The sequence below is a fragment of the Hyaena hyaena genome, unplaced genomic scaffold, assembly GCF_003009895.1.
Source record: "Hyaena hyaena isolate Hyena2069 unplaced genomic scaffold, ASM300989v1 scaffold_647, whole genome shotgun sequence".
Lineage (NCBI taxonomy): Eukaryota > Metazoa > Chordata > Mammalia > Carnivora > Hyaenidae > Hyaena > Hyaena hyaena.
The window spans coordinates 669,498-684,937 of record NW_024081281.1 but is presented as its reverse complement, the minus strand read 5'-3'; the positions used below and the strand labels follow the sequence as shown (position 1 = coordinate 684,937).

Genomic DNA, 15,440 nt, shown 5'->3' with positions numbered 1-15,440 from the left:
ATTCAGGCTGGGTGAGGCTCATACTCATGACCCTGACATCAAGGATCACATGCTCTACTGACTGAGTCAGCTAGGTGCCCTGAAAAAAAAAATAACCCTTTAAGAGATTATTAAGGTGCACCTTGTGTACTTTCTCCTGAATCTGGCAAGTTTTTCTTTTCTCCATTCCATTTCAGTTAAAACTGAAGTCTGAGCCCCGCACCACTATCAGCTATAATACAAGAGTCTGAAATGCCACGTGCAAGTTCCCACAAAGTCTCATTTTAAATATAATTTGAATAGGTGCTCCTTTAAAACATGGACATTTGGATCTGTAGATCCAGGGACTATCGACGAAAGGATTGTGGGATTAGTAAGATTTGGAATTGTCGGTTTGTTGCAGATAATGTTGAAAATAGGGGCGCCTAGGTGGCTTAGTCGGTTAAGCGTCCGACTTTCGCTTAGGTCATGATCTTGCGGTTCGTGGGTTCGAGCCCTGCCTCGGGCTCTGTGCTGACTGCCAGCTAGAGCCTGTTTCAGTCTGTGACTCTCTCTCTCTGACCCTCCCCTGCTCACGCTCTCTCTCTCTCTCTCCTAGAAATAAGTAAAACATTAAAAAATTTAAAAAAATAAAAAAAATAAAAAAAAAAAGAAAAGAAAAGTACGTGTTTAAGCTTCAACTGTTTTCCAGCCACTGTGCGTCATACTTGGTATTTATAGTTCCTCAACGTTCTGGGAATATCACCCCACTTTACAGAGGAGACTGAGGCTTTAGGGAGCTTGAGTAGCTTGCTAGCAAGGTGGGAACAGCAGAGAGTGAGGGCTTGAATACTCGTAGTCTGAACTTGCCTTGAAACTGAACTTACTGGGGTGTGTGGGTGGCTCAGTTGGTTAAGTGTCAGGCTTCTGCTCAGCTCATGATCTCACGGTTTGTGGGTTCGAGCCCTACGCCTGGCTCTGTGCTGCCGGCTAGCTCAGAGCCTGGAGCCTGCTTCAGATTCTGTATCTTCCTCTCTCTCTGACCCTCCCCTGCTCATGCTGTCTCTATCTCTCTCAGAAAATAAATAAAACATTAAAAATAAAAGAGGAAACTGAACTTATTGTATATTCATCATTCACTCTGTGTGACACACCGTGGCTAGCACTTTAAATGCCTTAGTTTCCCTAATCCTTATAGGAGATTATCTTTGTTTTACTGATACAGAGATCGAGTCTTTGGAGAGGTTATACAGGATCATATAAGTGTTTTTTTTTTTTTTTTTATGTGCTTGATTTGAAATGCAGGAAGACTAGAGCATTTTTTGTCTGTATTTATTTCGGATCATCATGAAAGAGCAAAACCTTTACATGAAGCTGAATCTCTGTTTTTAGATGGAGAAGTGAAAATACTCAGTGTTTCTGGGCTGGGGTTGCGCGCTGCTCCCTGACAGGTCATTTGGCCACTGTTTGGGAAAGTGCCGCCTTTCTGAAATTTCAGCTTAATTAAAAAAATAATTGGCTTTCATATCCACCGGTTTCCTTTTTTCTCTCCTTTCTGAAAGACTTTCCCGCGCTAACATTGGTGAGAATAAATTGAAATATTCTCAAGTTGTGAAAGAAGTGGAGAGTGGAAATCCAAAGGACCCTAGGAAAGCCGAGGAAGAGAGCTAGAATTTTCCCTTCCAAGTGGTGCTGGCCACGACGAGCCTGGTCTTCTAGACTCACCTCAGCACCTTTGGGTGGGGCCTGGAAGCGCGGCCTCCTTGCACTCACTCTTGCCTGGACGGCTGGTGGTCCACTCTTCACGCGGTGAGGTGGACCTCAGGCTTGAAGCGGGCCAGCAAAGCGTCTGTATGTTTACGGGAAGAAATTAATTTCACTTCCTCTAAAGCTCAGGAGACAGTCAGGTTTTGCCAAATCAAAGTAGCAGGATTTTCATGGAAATTGGCTTTTGGTGTTTTGTTTTGTTTTGTTTTTTAGGAAATGCAGTAAATGTAGATGGCCTGTGCTCTGATGGGTAGAGTGAACCAGTCCTGGGAAGTCAGAACCCCTGGTCTGGCTCAGCGTTTTTTGTGTGTGACCTTGGCTAAGTCACTTTCCTTAAGCCTTCCACTCTCAGTTTTCAATTTTTTCCCCCCTGCAGTGAATGGCAGATAGAATTCTTGCTAGGTACAAATATGTTTTGCAAAGGTAAAGGCCATGTTGGGGCATCTGGCTGGCTCACTCAGCGAGCATGCGACTCTTTTATTTTTTAATGTCTGTTTATTTTTGAGAGAGAGAGAGACAGAGTGCACCTGGGAAGGGGCAGAGAGAGAGAGGGAGACACAGAATCCGAAGAGCATGTGATTTTTGATTTCAGGGGTGTGAGTTCAAGCCCCACGTAGGGTATAGACATTACTTAAATAAATAAAACTTAAAAAAAGTAGAAGCCACGTTTACTTCTGCAAATTTGTGACAAATGCACTATCTTTTTGTTAGCGAAAAACACGTCTCTGACTCTTTCATAAGGTACATACCTCACGCCTGCAAAGGACGCGTTTCCTCTTGTAGCCATTGTTCTCACCTCTGCGTTGGAAAGGATGTTCCCTTTGGGTGGTTTAAAAACAAAACACTATTGAATAGTAGTCATCTTGACTAGTCAGTCATAATCATCTTGTCTGTGTGCTGAGCACAGAACTCACTGGGCGCGCCAGGGAAGAGAAGAGGGCATCTGTCATCCGATAGTGACCAGTGATGCTCTGCGTAGGGTAGAGATCTTTAAGAAAGATGGAACTCCCTAGGAGACTGTTCTAAACGGGCTTGCGTCGCTGCCCTTTCTGAAAGCAACACGCTGCTTCTCAAGCATCGCGGAGAGCTTGCAGAAGCATTCCATAAAGCGAGCAGGATAAGGGATGGAAAAAGTCAAGGGAATTGGAGAGGGCAAAGCCCACTGCCAACATTTTGGCTGGATCCGTGTGGTGTTTACATTTCCCCCTGCGAGGAAGAAACTGGCTTTGCCCGTCGGAGGGTGGAGAAGTGGGAAAGAGGAGCCTTCGAATGGAGGCCCCTGGGCACAAAGATGGGCGTTTGGGGGTAGGTAGCCTGCACAGTCTGATCAAGGGGACAGAGGTCATTAATGGGACAGGAAGTCCTGAGTGCAGGCACACGCTCTTCCAGCCAGCCTGCTTGTTTTACGCATTAATATTCTTGATCCTAACTCACCAAGTTAGACTTCGTCTGCTTTAGTCATACTTACTCGTTGGTAATTATGATGTTTTATGTGCAAATGGACGAACACCAGCTGTGAAGTCGCTACTCTAGCCTCTGGCTGAGTGTTGGTGGCTGGAGGTCGGATCTGGTTTTGCTCTCACCGATTCGCCGCGAGTGGCACTGACGTGTCAAACCTGGGTCATCCAACACTGCATCTTCATCCCACACGTTTGTCTGTTCCTCTCGCTTGCAGTCATCAGTCTTCATTTGCCACGTGCTCTAGTTAAGGAGAGGCTTTGAAAGTCCTGAGTGTGTGTACGGGGCACCTGCCTGGCTCAATCGGTTGTGTCAAGTCCGACTTGGGCTCAGGTCATGATCTCACAGCTCCTGAGTTCGAGCCCCGTGTCAGGCTCTGTGCTGACAGCTCAGCAAATATAAAAAAGTCCTGAGTGTGTAAAAGATGTACATTTGGGAGACTTACCTCCCAGCTTTAAAAAAAATTTTTTTTTAAATGTATGTTTATTTTTGAGAGAGACAGAGACAGAGCACAAGCGTGGGAGGGGCAGAGAGAGAGGGGGAGACACAGAATCTGAAGCAGCTCCAGGCTCTGAGCTGTCAGCATGGAGCCCCAAGTGGAGCTCAAACTCACAAACTGTGAGATCACGACCTGAGCCAAAGTCCGACGCTTAACCGACCCATGGCCCCACCTCCCAGCTTTTTTGATTGATTGATTGAATGATTGATTCATTGTTTTTTGTGTGTGTGTGTGGGGGGGGGGAATGGGAGTGATTTTCAGATATTTATCTGGCAGCAGATGAGATTCTTTAGGAATCCATGTTGGAGTCAAGCATTTCCAAGGACAGGGCTTCCCTAGCTGAGCAGGAGCCTGGGAGGAAGCCAGAGCCGGGCCCAGGACCTTGTGAGAAGCGTTAGCGTCAGGGCGCTAATGGAACAGAACGTCGCTCGTCATGTTTCCTGTGGAAGCTGACAGTTTGTGAGATCCTTCAGGGATCCGTGCTCCGGTGTACGTAACCCCTGCCGAGTGCGTGTCCCTGATGTCGGGTAGGGAGAGGTGACGTCCCCTAGTGCCATCCCTGTAGCACTGAAAAACAGTCAGCTCTGGAATCAGACGGTCGGTGGTGCTTGTCCGAGCTGACATCCTGCTTGGAGGTGGCCGGATGCTCCAAGTGGAGGAACGGAGTATTTGGAGACTCATTTCGGTCCTTGTCATTCATTGTCTTTAAAACTTTAACTTAGGGGCGTCTGAGTGACTCAGTCAGTTAAGTGTCCGACTTTGGCTCAGGTCGTGATCTCATGGTTCGTGGGTTCGAGCCCCATGTCGAGCTCTGTGCTGACAGCTCAGAGCCTGAGCCTGCTTTGGATTCTGTCTCCCTCTCTCTCTGCTCCTTCCCCAGCTCACGCTCTGTCTCTCTCTCTCTCTCAAAAATAAATAAACATTTAAAAAACCCTGTGAACCTACATACGCTTTTTTCTTCCCATCTAGCTTCAAAGCACGGGACACCTTTTTTCTGTTCATCCCTCTGCCGATACAACCTTGAGTGTCTTTCTGCAGTTTATCGGGTTAAGTGTCCGAGTAGCCAGTTGGGCATTTAGGTCCTGACTCATCTCTTTTTATGAAAGCTTTTGGGATCCAGCTCAGAATCATGGGTAATATTTCCTTTTTTGAGTCACTGTTCCCTTCAGGAGGATGCTACATAATTCTCTCCTACCACACACTCTTAGTTTTAATAAGGAGGGACAGTGAAAGCCCAGATTCCCCTGAAATGTTGCCCTGGGAGAGGAGACTTTTTTAGAATTCTCCCTGTGCTTTGCAGATGAGAACATTGTTGCTGGCTGTGTTGTGGAGGCCAAGAGTACGTTCCGGTCGGTGACAGTTATGTCACAGTGTAAAGCCCAGGTCTCCTGTGACTCCTGCAGGTTCGTTACATTTCCCACGTTGTGTCCTAATTAGGGTAAATTAGGGTGCTTTTACTGACTTTGCATAATGGTAGTTCTCCACTGGAGGGAATCTCCTTCATGCATTTAGATGATATGATTTATAAAATTGATTTATGCCCAACTTTATGGTTCTATCCATGGCTTCACGTAAACACCGGAAATGCTCTTCAGTAGTTTTACGTATCCCCAGGGAGCCCGCAGAGATCTCCAGGCTGGCTTCCGGGAGATGCTTCTGTAGACACTTGGAAGTAAGTGCTATCTCTCAGGCATCACTGCTGTACATCGGCGCCGCTTGAAGTAACAAGTGCATAACATCCCCTCGGAAAATTAGGCACTGGGGTGCCTGGATGGCTTAGTCGGTTAAGCGTCCGACTTTCGCTTAGGTCATGATCTCGCGGTTCGTGGGTTCGAGCCCTGCGTCGGGCTCTGTGCTGACTGCCAGCTCAGAGCCTGGAGCCTGTTTCAGAGTCTGTGACTCCCTCTCTCTCTGACCCTCCCCTGCTCACGCTGTCTCTCTCTCTCTCTCCTAGAAATAAATAAAACATTTAAAAAAATAAAAGAAAATTAGGCACTGATTACTAGACGTCATTGATGCATGTCTAGCTTACACAAGGACCCCTCCTCAGACTTCTTCACCCTTTGAGTTCTCCATGATCCCATGTACAGCACATGGGCGAATTTCCTGGAAACGGCTTCTACGCGTGGATGTGTGCCGGGAGGGACAGATCTCCTGTGAGACAGGAGGCTCCTCCGCTTGGTTAGAATCTTGGGTTGATGCTCTGATTCGGCCCCGTGTTGGTAGGCGGCAGGGAAACCCCAGGGCTTGTTGCGGAGGTCAGGACCAAGGGGAATGATGTCTGTGCTCATTCTCAGAGCCCTGCTTTTTCAGGAAGGCCTTTACCAGGCTCCTGTGGGTGAAGTATTTCGCGTCGGCCGTGTGCCACCCTAAGGTTGGTATTGGACCTTCGCGGTGCGGCGGCCGATTTCCGGGTAGCGAAGGCCTTCGTCGCTACCTTGATGCAAAGACCTACTGCGCCGTCGATTCTGTTGGGTGTTCCAGGGCCGTGTCCTGCTTGGTAGTAAGTAAGTAGTTTATGCCACCGAAATAATTTGTGGGTAAATAGGCAGTAAGTGAAATCTGAGGTGATGCACAGCCTCGTGCCCTTTCGTTGGGTCTCCTCTCTTGAGCAGGTGACACGGAAGGTGCTGTGTGTTTTATTGTTGCACACGCCCATTTGGAAGCACTGAGTTCGTTCACTCTTCTGCTCTCGAGTCATATGCGCCGTGGGATTGGGAGGTTAAGAGGTGACAGCTACAACCATGAGTTAGAAGACACAGTGTGTTATTGTGGGCACCGCCGGCCGCTGTCGCCCCGGGATTTACTCCTTGAGTCCCTTTATCTCCCACACATCCTGTTTCCCAGGACGGAGGTAGGAATCTGATTGTAAAAAATTAGCCTGTCTTATGCCGGGACAGCCATTTGTGTCAGATTTCAATCTATTTAGAGTGAAAACCCACGAAGCCTGGTGGAAAAATGGCTGTAAATTGCAGGCCTAATCAAGGTAAATCAGGCTCTGAGAACATGGTGGGCCGCAGAATTCCACGAACCTTCTGCCCCAGAGAATCAGTTCGTCTCACTTGATGATGGAATCAGGCAGGACCTGTTTCTTCTTCGAAAGGCTGAGTGTTGGCTGGTCAGAGCCAGGAGGGGACGGGCTCAGTCAGGCGTCATTAGTGGGGTGAGCCGGGTGACAGGGTGAATATAAATAGCAAGAAGCTCTCCTTGATAATGGCGCCTGGCACTTAACATGCTTTTCTTCCTCAAAGCCATTTGCAGAGATGGTTCTCAAACGTGCTCTTAACGACCTGAGGCTCTTATTTGCAAGTTGGTTATTTCAAAGACGGACACGGTGATTTTCAGGGGTCATTTTCGGGTCCCAAGTTAGGTTGTGCGTCTTTAGGAACTCTCTGGTATTTTCCACTTTATTGAAATACTTGGAAAGGTCTTAGCTTCGGTTAGGTACCCTGAGCTCATGTGCAGATTCCTGGAGTGGGAAACGAGGCTGTTTGCTCTGTGGTTCAGACATGCTCGATACCCATGGACAGCTGGAGCATGTCTGGAATTTCCCAAGCTTCGAGTTTAGACCTTCGTGTTTTATTTCCTATCTGGAGAGTATTCTCTTTTCTGAGTCACGTGAAAAAACAAATAATTGCCAACCTTTTCCCATTTGAGAGTAGCAGGCTTGAAATTACAAGTATGCCAATTAGGGACGCTGGAAGTTTCGTGGACTACTTTAGGGCAGGCCGGTTTGAAAAGTCTGTGGATAACTGGGTAATCTAAAAAGAAACTTGACGTTTCTTTTACTGTTAACACAGCGCGGTTCACAGAAGCGATCCCTTGTGAGTAGCGAGCCTTGGATGCTGCCCGTGGGCGAAGGATGTCTGAGGCCAAGGCAGCCTCGTGACTGGAGTGCAGACTTCGTGTTTTCACCCGACACTGGATAATTATAGCTTCCAACTCGGCGTGGCAAGAGTAACGTTGATCATGTGCAATCACACGAAATCAAGATGAAAAACTGGCGTATTAGCAGTGGGGAAGGAAGGGAGGAAGGGGGGTTTATGGACTCCCGTAAGCAGGAATCTGAAGCCGGAGCTGGACGTCCACCTCTGTGACTTTGGAGTGAGGAGGGACCGCTTTCGTGGAGCCCGCACTTGCCTCGTCTCCGGGAAGAAGGAGTGCGTGTTTCGGGTGCTCCGGTCTGTAGCGGTGACAGCGGGCGGAGACCCCTGCCCTTCCATAAAGGCGTGAAGACACTCGCACGGGGGCCTCCCCACAGGCCTCCAGACCGCTTCCCAGGATCATGTCCTCTCCTGGGCTCAGAGGCGCCGCCAGCCCCTCCCGTTTCCTCTCTCACACAGGAGAAGGCCCAGCGTGTTAGCTCGCTTCCCAGGACGGCACCTGACAGGACAAAGGAGAGACCGGAAACTGACGAAGAGAGAAAAATAACTTCTCTTACGAAGGCGAGAAGAACGATCGTTAAAGACAGATCATCAGTCGGACAGGGATGGATGGGGGCTCTGCATACAGGTAATGGGAACCAGATGGGGTGGGAATAGGATATTGTGAAGATTTAAAAGGAGCTTTCTTTTTTTTTTTTTTTTTTATGTTCATTTATTTGAGACAGAGAGAGTGAGTGGGTCTGCGGACAGAGGACCCGAAGCAGGCTCTGTGCTGACAGCGGACAGCCCGATGTGGGGCTCGAACTCACGAACCGGGAGATCGTGGCTTGAGCTGAAGTCGGACACTCAACTGACTGAGGCACCCAGGTGCCCCTCAAAAGAGCTTTCTGAAATTAAACTGTAAAGCTTGATAGAAGAGCAGGAAGAAGTACCTGATGGTAGATCCTAGGTGGTAGTTAGAAGAACATAAAAGATGAGGCGCCTGGGTGTCCCCGCTAGTTAAGTGTCCAACTTCGGCTTCGGTCAGAATCGCACAGTTTGTGAGTTTGAGCCCTGCGTTGGGCTCTGTGCTGACGGCTCAGAGCCTGGAGCCTGCTTCAGATTCTGTGTCTCCCTCTCTCTCTGCCCTTCCCCTGCTCGTGCTCTGTCTCTCTCTGAAAAATCAATAAGCATTAAAAAAAAAATGAAAAAGAAAAGAAGAACATAAACGAGAAAATTTAGGAGCTCCAGGAGGCCCGAGGTTTGAATGACTTTGAACAGAAGAACAGAAAACAGAGAGGAGGCCCCTAACAGAAATTCAGGAGAACATCCTAGCACTGAAGAACAGGAATTTCGAATTGGAAGGAAGCCGGGGTGCCCTGAACCCACAAGCGGATTGCCAGTAGCCACGTCACTGAAACCTCAGAAGCCCTGATGACCGGGCTGCTGCCCGACTTCTCCAGTAGAAGATTCAGGACTGTGGAAGGAAGCGCTCAAAACTCTGCAAGAGGATCCTTTTCCAGCTTAGAATTGTTTTACCCACCTGCGCTGTTGGTCACAGTGTGAGGGTGAGTAAGGACATTTTCCACCCTGCACGACCTCAGCGTTTTCCACTGAAATCCTTTCCTAGGGACGTGATGGGGAACGTGCCTCATCAGAAGAGAGAAAAGCCGATAACGGGGAAGGGGTGGAACCCAGAAGGCAGGATGTGTTAGAGAGAGAGAGAGAGAGATCGATCTCAGGATGGCACCTGCCAGCCAGGCAGAGAAGACAGTTGGTCTGGATCAGGGCAGAACAGAGGCCCCGGGAAGAAAGTACTGAAGATGCAATTAACAAAATGCTTATATCTCAGCATATCCAGAGGGGATTTAGACAGTGAGTGGGAAAATTGCATTTGAATGGGTGATAAGGATGTGAAAACTAAGGTCCAGGAAAGAACAAAGATCGTTACTGAGCCCAGGGCAAAGTTGTGTGAGGAAGGCGGCATCCTAGGTGCTGCGGGGTGGGCTGGGACATCTTAGAGGCTTGCTGCTGGGCTCACGCCTGTCAGGAGGGGAAGGGCAGGCGGGCGGGAGGGAGAGCAAGGCGAAGTGCGAGCGCCTTACCCGATAATGACAGAAACTGAGAAGTTAATAAGGGAGGTGTTATCGGAGTGTGGGGATGACCGAAGCAGTCAGCCGAGGGATGTGAAGGCCAAGGGCGTTGCTGGGAATGAGGGACGCCGTGGGAAGAGTCCCTAGAAATTGCACAATCCATTCTGCTCTTGCTATTTGAGAAACCAGACCTGGAAGAAAGTGTGTCCAGATACCTACATCCATTAGCAGAATGGCTCCCCTAGGAGGAGTCGAGGGGATGAATTCTCGATAAATTGTAACTCTTACTAAACTTTTATGGAAGCAGGCTGGCTCCACTTGGGCAGATGGTGTAGCAAAGTTTGACTTTGTAAAATGGAATTGAGAAAACCGGAATTCTATAAGGAACCCTACTTACAATGCAAGACTGTTTCCTCCTCTTCTTCTTCTTCTTTTTTTTTTTTCTTAAATGGGCACCACATTAAACGTGGTGGGTCTCTTGAACCCACGGCCCTGAGATCGAGAGTCAGATGCTCTACTGACAGAGCCAGCCAGGCACCGCTTGTGCAAGCCTATTTGATGCAGAGCTCTGTCTGGAAGAACCAACCTTCCTCTTTCCACATATAAACGACTTTGCAGAAATACTGTATTTTTGAGTACACCTGTGTTAGGTATCTCTTGATGAAGAACTATGCCGTCTTTCTAAATAAACAACCCAGACACAACTTTTTTCATAAGGCAGCGAGCCCCAGCGTGCAGAGCTTGGGTGAGAAGCATCCGCAGAGCCTGGGAACTTGTTAGAAATACGAATGATTGAGGCCGTTTTCCAGATCTGTGAGTCAGGATCTGGGGGTGGGGAGGGGCAGCAGCCTGAGATGTGACGGTTCATTCCGTGGTGGCTTCACTTCCGAGAGCCAGGAAGGCAGTTGATGGTGTTACAGGTAATGATGCCTCTCACGTAGAGGTTACGCTCCCCCGTTAGGCTCACCCCACAGTGTAGGAGACCTTAGTCCCCTTGACCTCTAAGCACCTGGTCAGCATTAATGTGAACTGAGCCTTTTGTTGTTTTTTTTTTTGAAGCCAAAGGCAGCATTTTACGTTAGTCTTTTGGATAAAAGCTTAGAGCACTCCTGGAGGGCAGTAGTAATAATGTAAGCATCATAATTACGTGCTTATAAAGAGGGAGCACAGGCCTTTTGGGGTGTGTTTGTTGGGATTTGGGCCCTTAGTGGGGGTGGTGTAGTGGGGGGAGGGGGCAGCAGACCAAGCTCCCTTTCCTCGTTTCTCGGGGGGACTTGTATCCATGTGGTCGCAGGTGGCTCTGCGGGGGGCGGGGGGGAGGTCAAGGCCATGCCCTTCCACTTGTCCTTGGAACATTTCACTCCACAGAGTCACCATCGGCGTGACCACATGCAGCTCCTTAACCGTCTACTCCTCCCTGTAGACGGTGGGGGAGTGGGTAGAGAGGGCGGGGGAGGGACCCTGAATGGTCTCTGATGCGCGGTAATTTCTACCTGTGTGCCTTTCACATATGCGGTGTTGAGTTCACGGTCAAGTGCCCTGTGATAAAATCATAGGAGGCTGGGTTTCAGGCGTGCAAAATCACTGTTGGCCTTTTATAAACGCACTCTAAATGACCCCAAATTTAATGGTTGCTGAACTAAGGGAGATATGTGGACATTTGTCGTACTTCTGTGTCTTCGCATTTTCTCGTAATTCAAGGAAGCTTTGGTACGCTGAAACATAGCCTTGTATGTGTAAGTATTTAACATATGATAAAGACAGAATGTGGAGAGCCAAGGGGATACAAGTGGATTATTGCCTGGGGGTGTGGTCAGATCAGGTGCACCTCACAGAATATTTGAGCAGAAATTCCCCATGTGTTAAAAAGTTAAGGGTAAGCCCTGAAATCCCGGACAAATTAGATGTCTGGTGTCTCGGGTTGGGGGAGGTGAGGATTTTTTAAAACCGCAATGTTTATTTTTTATTTAGAAAATTTTTTAATGTTTATTTATTTTTGAGAGACAGAGCATGGGCAGGGGAGGGGCAGAGAGAGAGACACACGCACAGAATCTGAAGCAGGCTTCAGGCTCTGAGCTGCTAGCACAGAACCTGACACCAAGCTCGAACCCACGAACCACGAGATCGTGACCTGAGCTGAAGTCAGACGTTTAACCGCCTGAGAACCCCAGGCGCCCCAGGAATTTGCTCTTCAAAATCCTGTTTGCATCCCGCGGAGCTTCTGGGCCAGCTGTCCCCAGTAAGATTTGCTCCCCCGACTGAGTCTGCCGGAAGTCATTTTCCATGAAATGGTCTGTCCTTCTCTAAATTTTTTTTTTTTAGTGTTTTTATTTATTTTTAGGAGAGAGAGAGAGACAGCGTGAGCAGGGGAGGGTCAGAGAGAGAGGGAGGCACAGACTGAAACAGGCTCCAGGCTCTGAGCTGCCAGTCAGCACAGAGCCCGACGCTGGGCCCGAACCCACGAACCGCGAGATCATGACCTAAACGAAAGTCGGACACTTAACCGACTAAGCCACCCAGGCGCCCCTGGTCTGTCCTTCTCATAGCAAACCTATCTTCTCCCGTACTTTCTGCTTCCGTAGGCACTGCCTGGGTCCCGTTACGTGGGTAGGCCTGGCTGTGGCAAGTGACGCGCTTTCTTCCAAGAACCTGCCTCCCGGCTGTGACAAGATTGCGCTTTGTGAATGTTGGGGGGCCCTGGGTTGCACCCGTCCAATTCCTCCTGAGCGTGTTTCCTTTTCTCCCCCTGCCCCTTGCTGACTTAACTCAGACGTGCGCCCCCATTGTTTTGATCTCAGTCCTGTCCCTGTCTGTCTGTCTGTCTGTCGGCCCGGCAGCCTGGCCTCCGGCTGCCAGAGCAACGTTCCTGCAACAGATCTGATCACTTCAGTCCCTGGACCGAGATCCTGCCCGCAGAGTGGACCGCAGGGGTTTGGGTCCCCGCTGGGGCAGAACATTCTCCTCTCGCTGGGGTGCAGCCCTGAGTCTGTTCAGGCAGACCGTGTCCGTGGTGTTTCCTGTCGCTTGCGGGCTTGTAAGGCGTCAGTGCGGGCCCCTTGCCGGAGTGCGCTCTGTGTGCCCCCAGTGTCCCACCTCCCGTTCCCTTCAGCTGCGCCTCCTTCTGCCTCCAGGTTTGGGTGGTGCCCCTGACGGCCCCCAGCGGACAGCCGTGAGGGAGCGGTGTTTTCCAGAGCAGGCCCGTCTTCCTCGCTGTGTGTGTGTGCGCCGTCTGGGTGCCCCTGGACTCAGCAGGCATTGTGTCCCTGTCCGCGTGATCCGGTGCCCTGTGAACTCACACACGGTTCCCCCACTGCTGTCGGGGGTGTGTTTTACCCTGTGGGCTCCCTACATGTGTTCTTGAAGTGGGAGTGTGTTGGCTGTAGGGCGCCAGGTGGGACGGCCACGCTTGCTTGTTGACGTCATTGGCTGTAGGGCCCCTGGCTTGCTTTTCAACATGTGGATCCTCTGCAGATTGCACTGGACATTGCTCCTTTATACCAACGACACTAGAGAGACTGGTGGCTACTCACCCCACCGTAAGATCCAGGCAGGAGAGCTTGTGAGTCACCCTGGCGGCCTCCCCTTCCATTGTCTGGTCCGTTGGGTGCAGCCCGACAGGGAGGAAATCTCCAGGGCTGTGTCTCCCCATAAATTCGAGCATCTGTGTTGTAATCGGGTTTGGGAAAGAACTCTCCTAGGACAATGCAGTTCTGCCTCTCATCCTGAGGGTTATTTTAGCAGCCTGATGTTGGCGGGGTAAAATTAGCCAGCCTCAGTGTAAACGTGCTGGCTTTGCCAATGCTCTCCATTTTAAATAATCTTGGCACCCATCTATCTGTTGAACGGGTTCCTTTATTTAATCCTTCATTTAAAAAAATTATTTAAAGAAAAACACACCCAGTTCCTATTTAGATTTAAGCTGTTCTGAAGGCACCCAATTTTTTTTTTTTTTTTTTTGCACCGTCTGTCTTAGTCTTTGCTGGAAGTTGGGATCAAGACTGGTTTGCCCCCCGCTTTCTCTGCCCCGCACAGCGTGACAGTGAGCGAGTGGCATTTACGTGTCCTTTCTGTGATTTGTAAATGAACCGAAGAAACCATTTTGTGTCTGGTACTCAGCCTTTTGGCCTGGGCTCTCCTCTTTTCTGGGACAGCCTGACTTCTGTTGTTTCGCTGGTCCTGACTTCTGCCCCCCACACCACGCGCCCTCATTTTGCTTCAGAAACTGTGATAAGCACCTTCGTTCTGAGAGTGTGGAATGAGTAAGAGATAATCTCCTTGTTGTTTACATCTGCCTTGTAACTTGTCGTTTCCTTTGCCTATTCGTGTCCTTACCTTTGCACTGGCAAGATGCACAGGTTGTCATTTTGAAGACCCAGGGTGGATGTTTTTATGGTCCCTTCTCTAAAACAGGTATTTCCTTTCTTTGTATTTTGATTGAGAGGTGTCTTCGGATTCCCCTCCCCCCACAGTGTCTGGCATAGTATTTTATATAAACAGGTGGATAATAAATGCAGCAGGATTAAATTCCAGCACCAGGTATCCAATACGCTTCCCGTCTCCTCCCGTTAGAGGTTTCTGCCTTTTCCCTGCCTTTGCACGCTTGGCGAGTGCCCTTTTCTGAACTTTAATTTTGACAAGACCTCAAAATAATTTTCCAGGAAAGTAAACTGAATAGCACCAAAAGGGATGCGTGTCTGTGCACATGTGTTTGTATGTGTGTGTGTGTGTGTGTGCGTGTTTGCATGTGTGGTATTCTTAAAAGGTATTTTACTTTATGTGAGTGACAAAGTACTCTATTTATAGGTATAGAGGCACTATCCTTTTATTCATCCATCCTTGCTATTGTGCTGGTTTGCACTTTCATCTAGCCATGAGATAAAAGCAGATGCTGAATGAGTGGACGACTTAGAAGCCCACATGGCTGTGTGTAACCACCAGCGTGGTCAGCGGCCGACTCTTAGGAGTGGTGTGCCCGGCTCTTTCCTGGGCCGTAACAGAGATGAGCTAAATTGTAGGTTCTGCGAGGGGCGCCTGTAGTTTTATCTGTTTTTCCATCTGTCGTGGCAGAACGCAAGTAAGTGAAGGTGCGCCATGCTTTTAGAGGAAAAGTCTAATTGGTCAAAAAGTGCATTTGCAGACATTGACACTTGAACTGGGTTTGGGGCCCAAGCATTGGTTGGGACACAGCAGACATCTCACCTGTGTGTGAGGATGCAGAGGGAGAGGGGCTTGCTTCTTCACAGCATCATGAGAGGGGAGCAGAAGGGTGGGTGGCGGACGGTCTTGTCAACACTACTGAAGTGGGTTGGGGGTCAGAACGTAGATTCTATTGGTGAGAAGTATGTTCCTCTCAGCCATGATCATGTCCTATGTGCAAGTCGTGGTTTTGCTAAGTGGGGACCTCCTTTGTTGATTGTGTGTAGATATGAACTCTTTAGTCTTTATTTCTGGTATTTTCTATCATGACATCGCAGCCTGCATGTTATAATGACACGGCAGCAGCTCTGATAAGACACTGTTATTTTTGGAGCCTTTAAAAACCAAGGATAATCAAGGTGCTCTGATTTTTTTTTTTTCCTTTGTTGGCTGCCCTCAGGTAATTCTTCCTGGAGGATGCATTAGGAGAAGAGGACCCTTACTCGTTAGGCATGGAGAGCAGTTTTTCAGTTTCCAACATGCAAGACCCATCCGCTTCACCCCTGGAGAAACAGCAGAGCTCAGCGAATGGTAGTGGAGGTCTCGATTCAGGTAAGAGTTCGTTTTCTGGGTCTATCTGACTTTTTTTCTTAATTTATTTTTTAT

The 15,440-nt window shown here is 48.9% G+C and overlaps 1 protein-coding gene across 3 annotated transcripts in view; it reads left to right on the top strand.

The window, feature by feature from the left end:
• SFMBT2 (Scm like with four mbt domains 2) overlaps positions 1-15,440 on the top strand; it is a 202,600-nt gene that overhangs the window by 7,378 nt on the left and 179,782 nt on the right. For 2 of the 3 annotated variants that reach the window (XM_039216643.1, XM_039216642.1), the window contains exon 2: positions 15,235-15,386. The exons of the other annotated variant lie outside the window; for it this stretch is intronic. In XM_039216643.1, coding sequence (XP_039072574.1) covers positions 15,287-15,386 — 100 coding nt within the window. In that variant the 5' untranslated portion in view covers positions 15,235-15,286. The remainder of the gene's footprint in view (positions 1-15,234; positions 15,387-15,440) is intronic. 3 annotated transcript variants of the gene reach the window in all.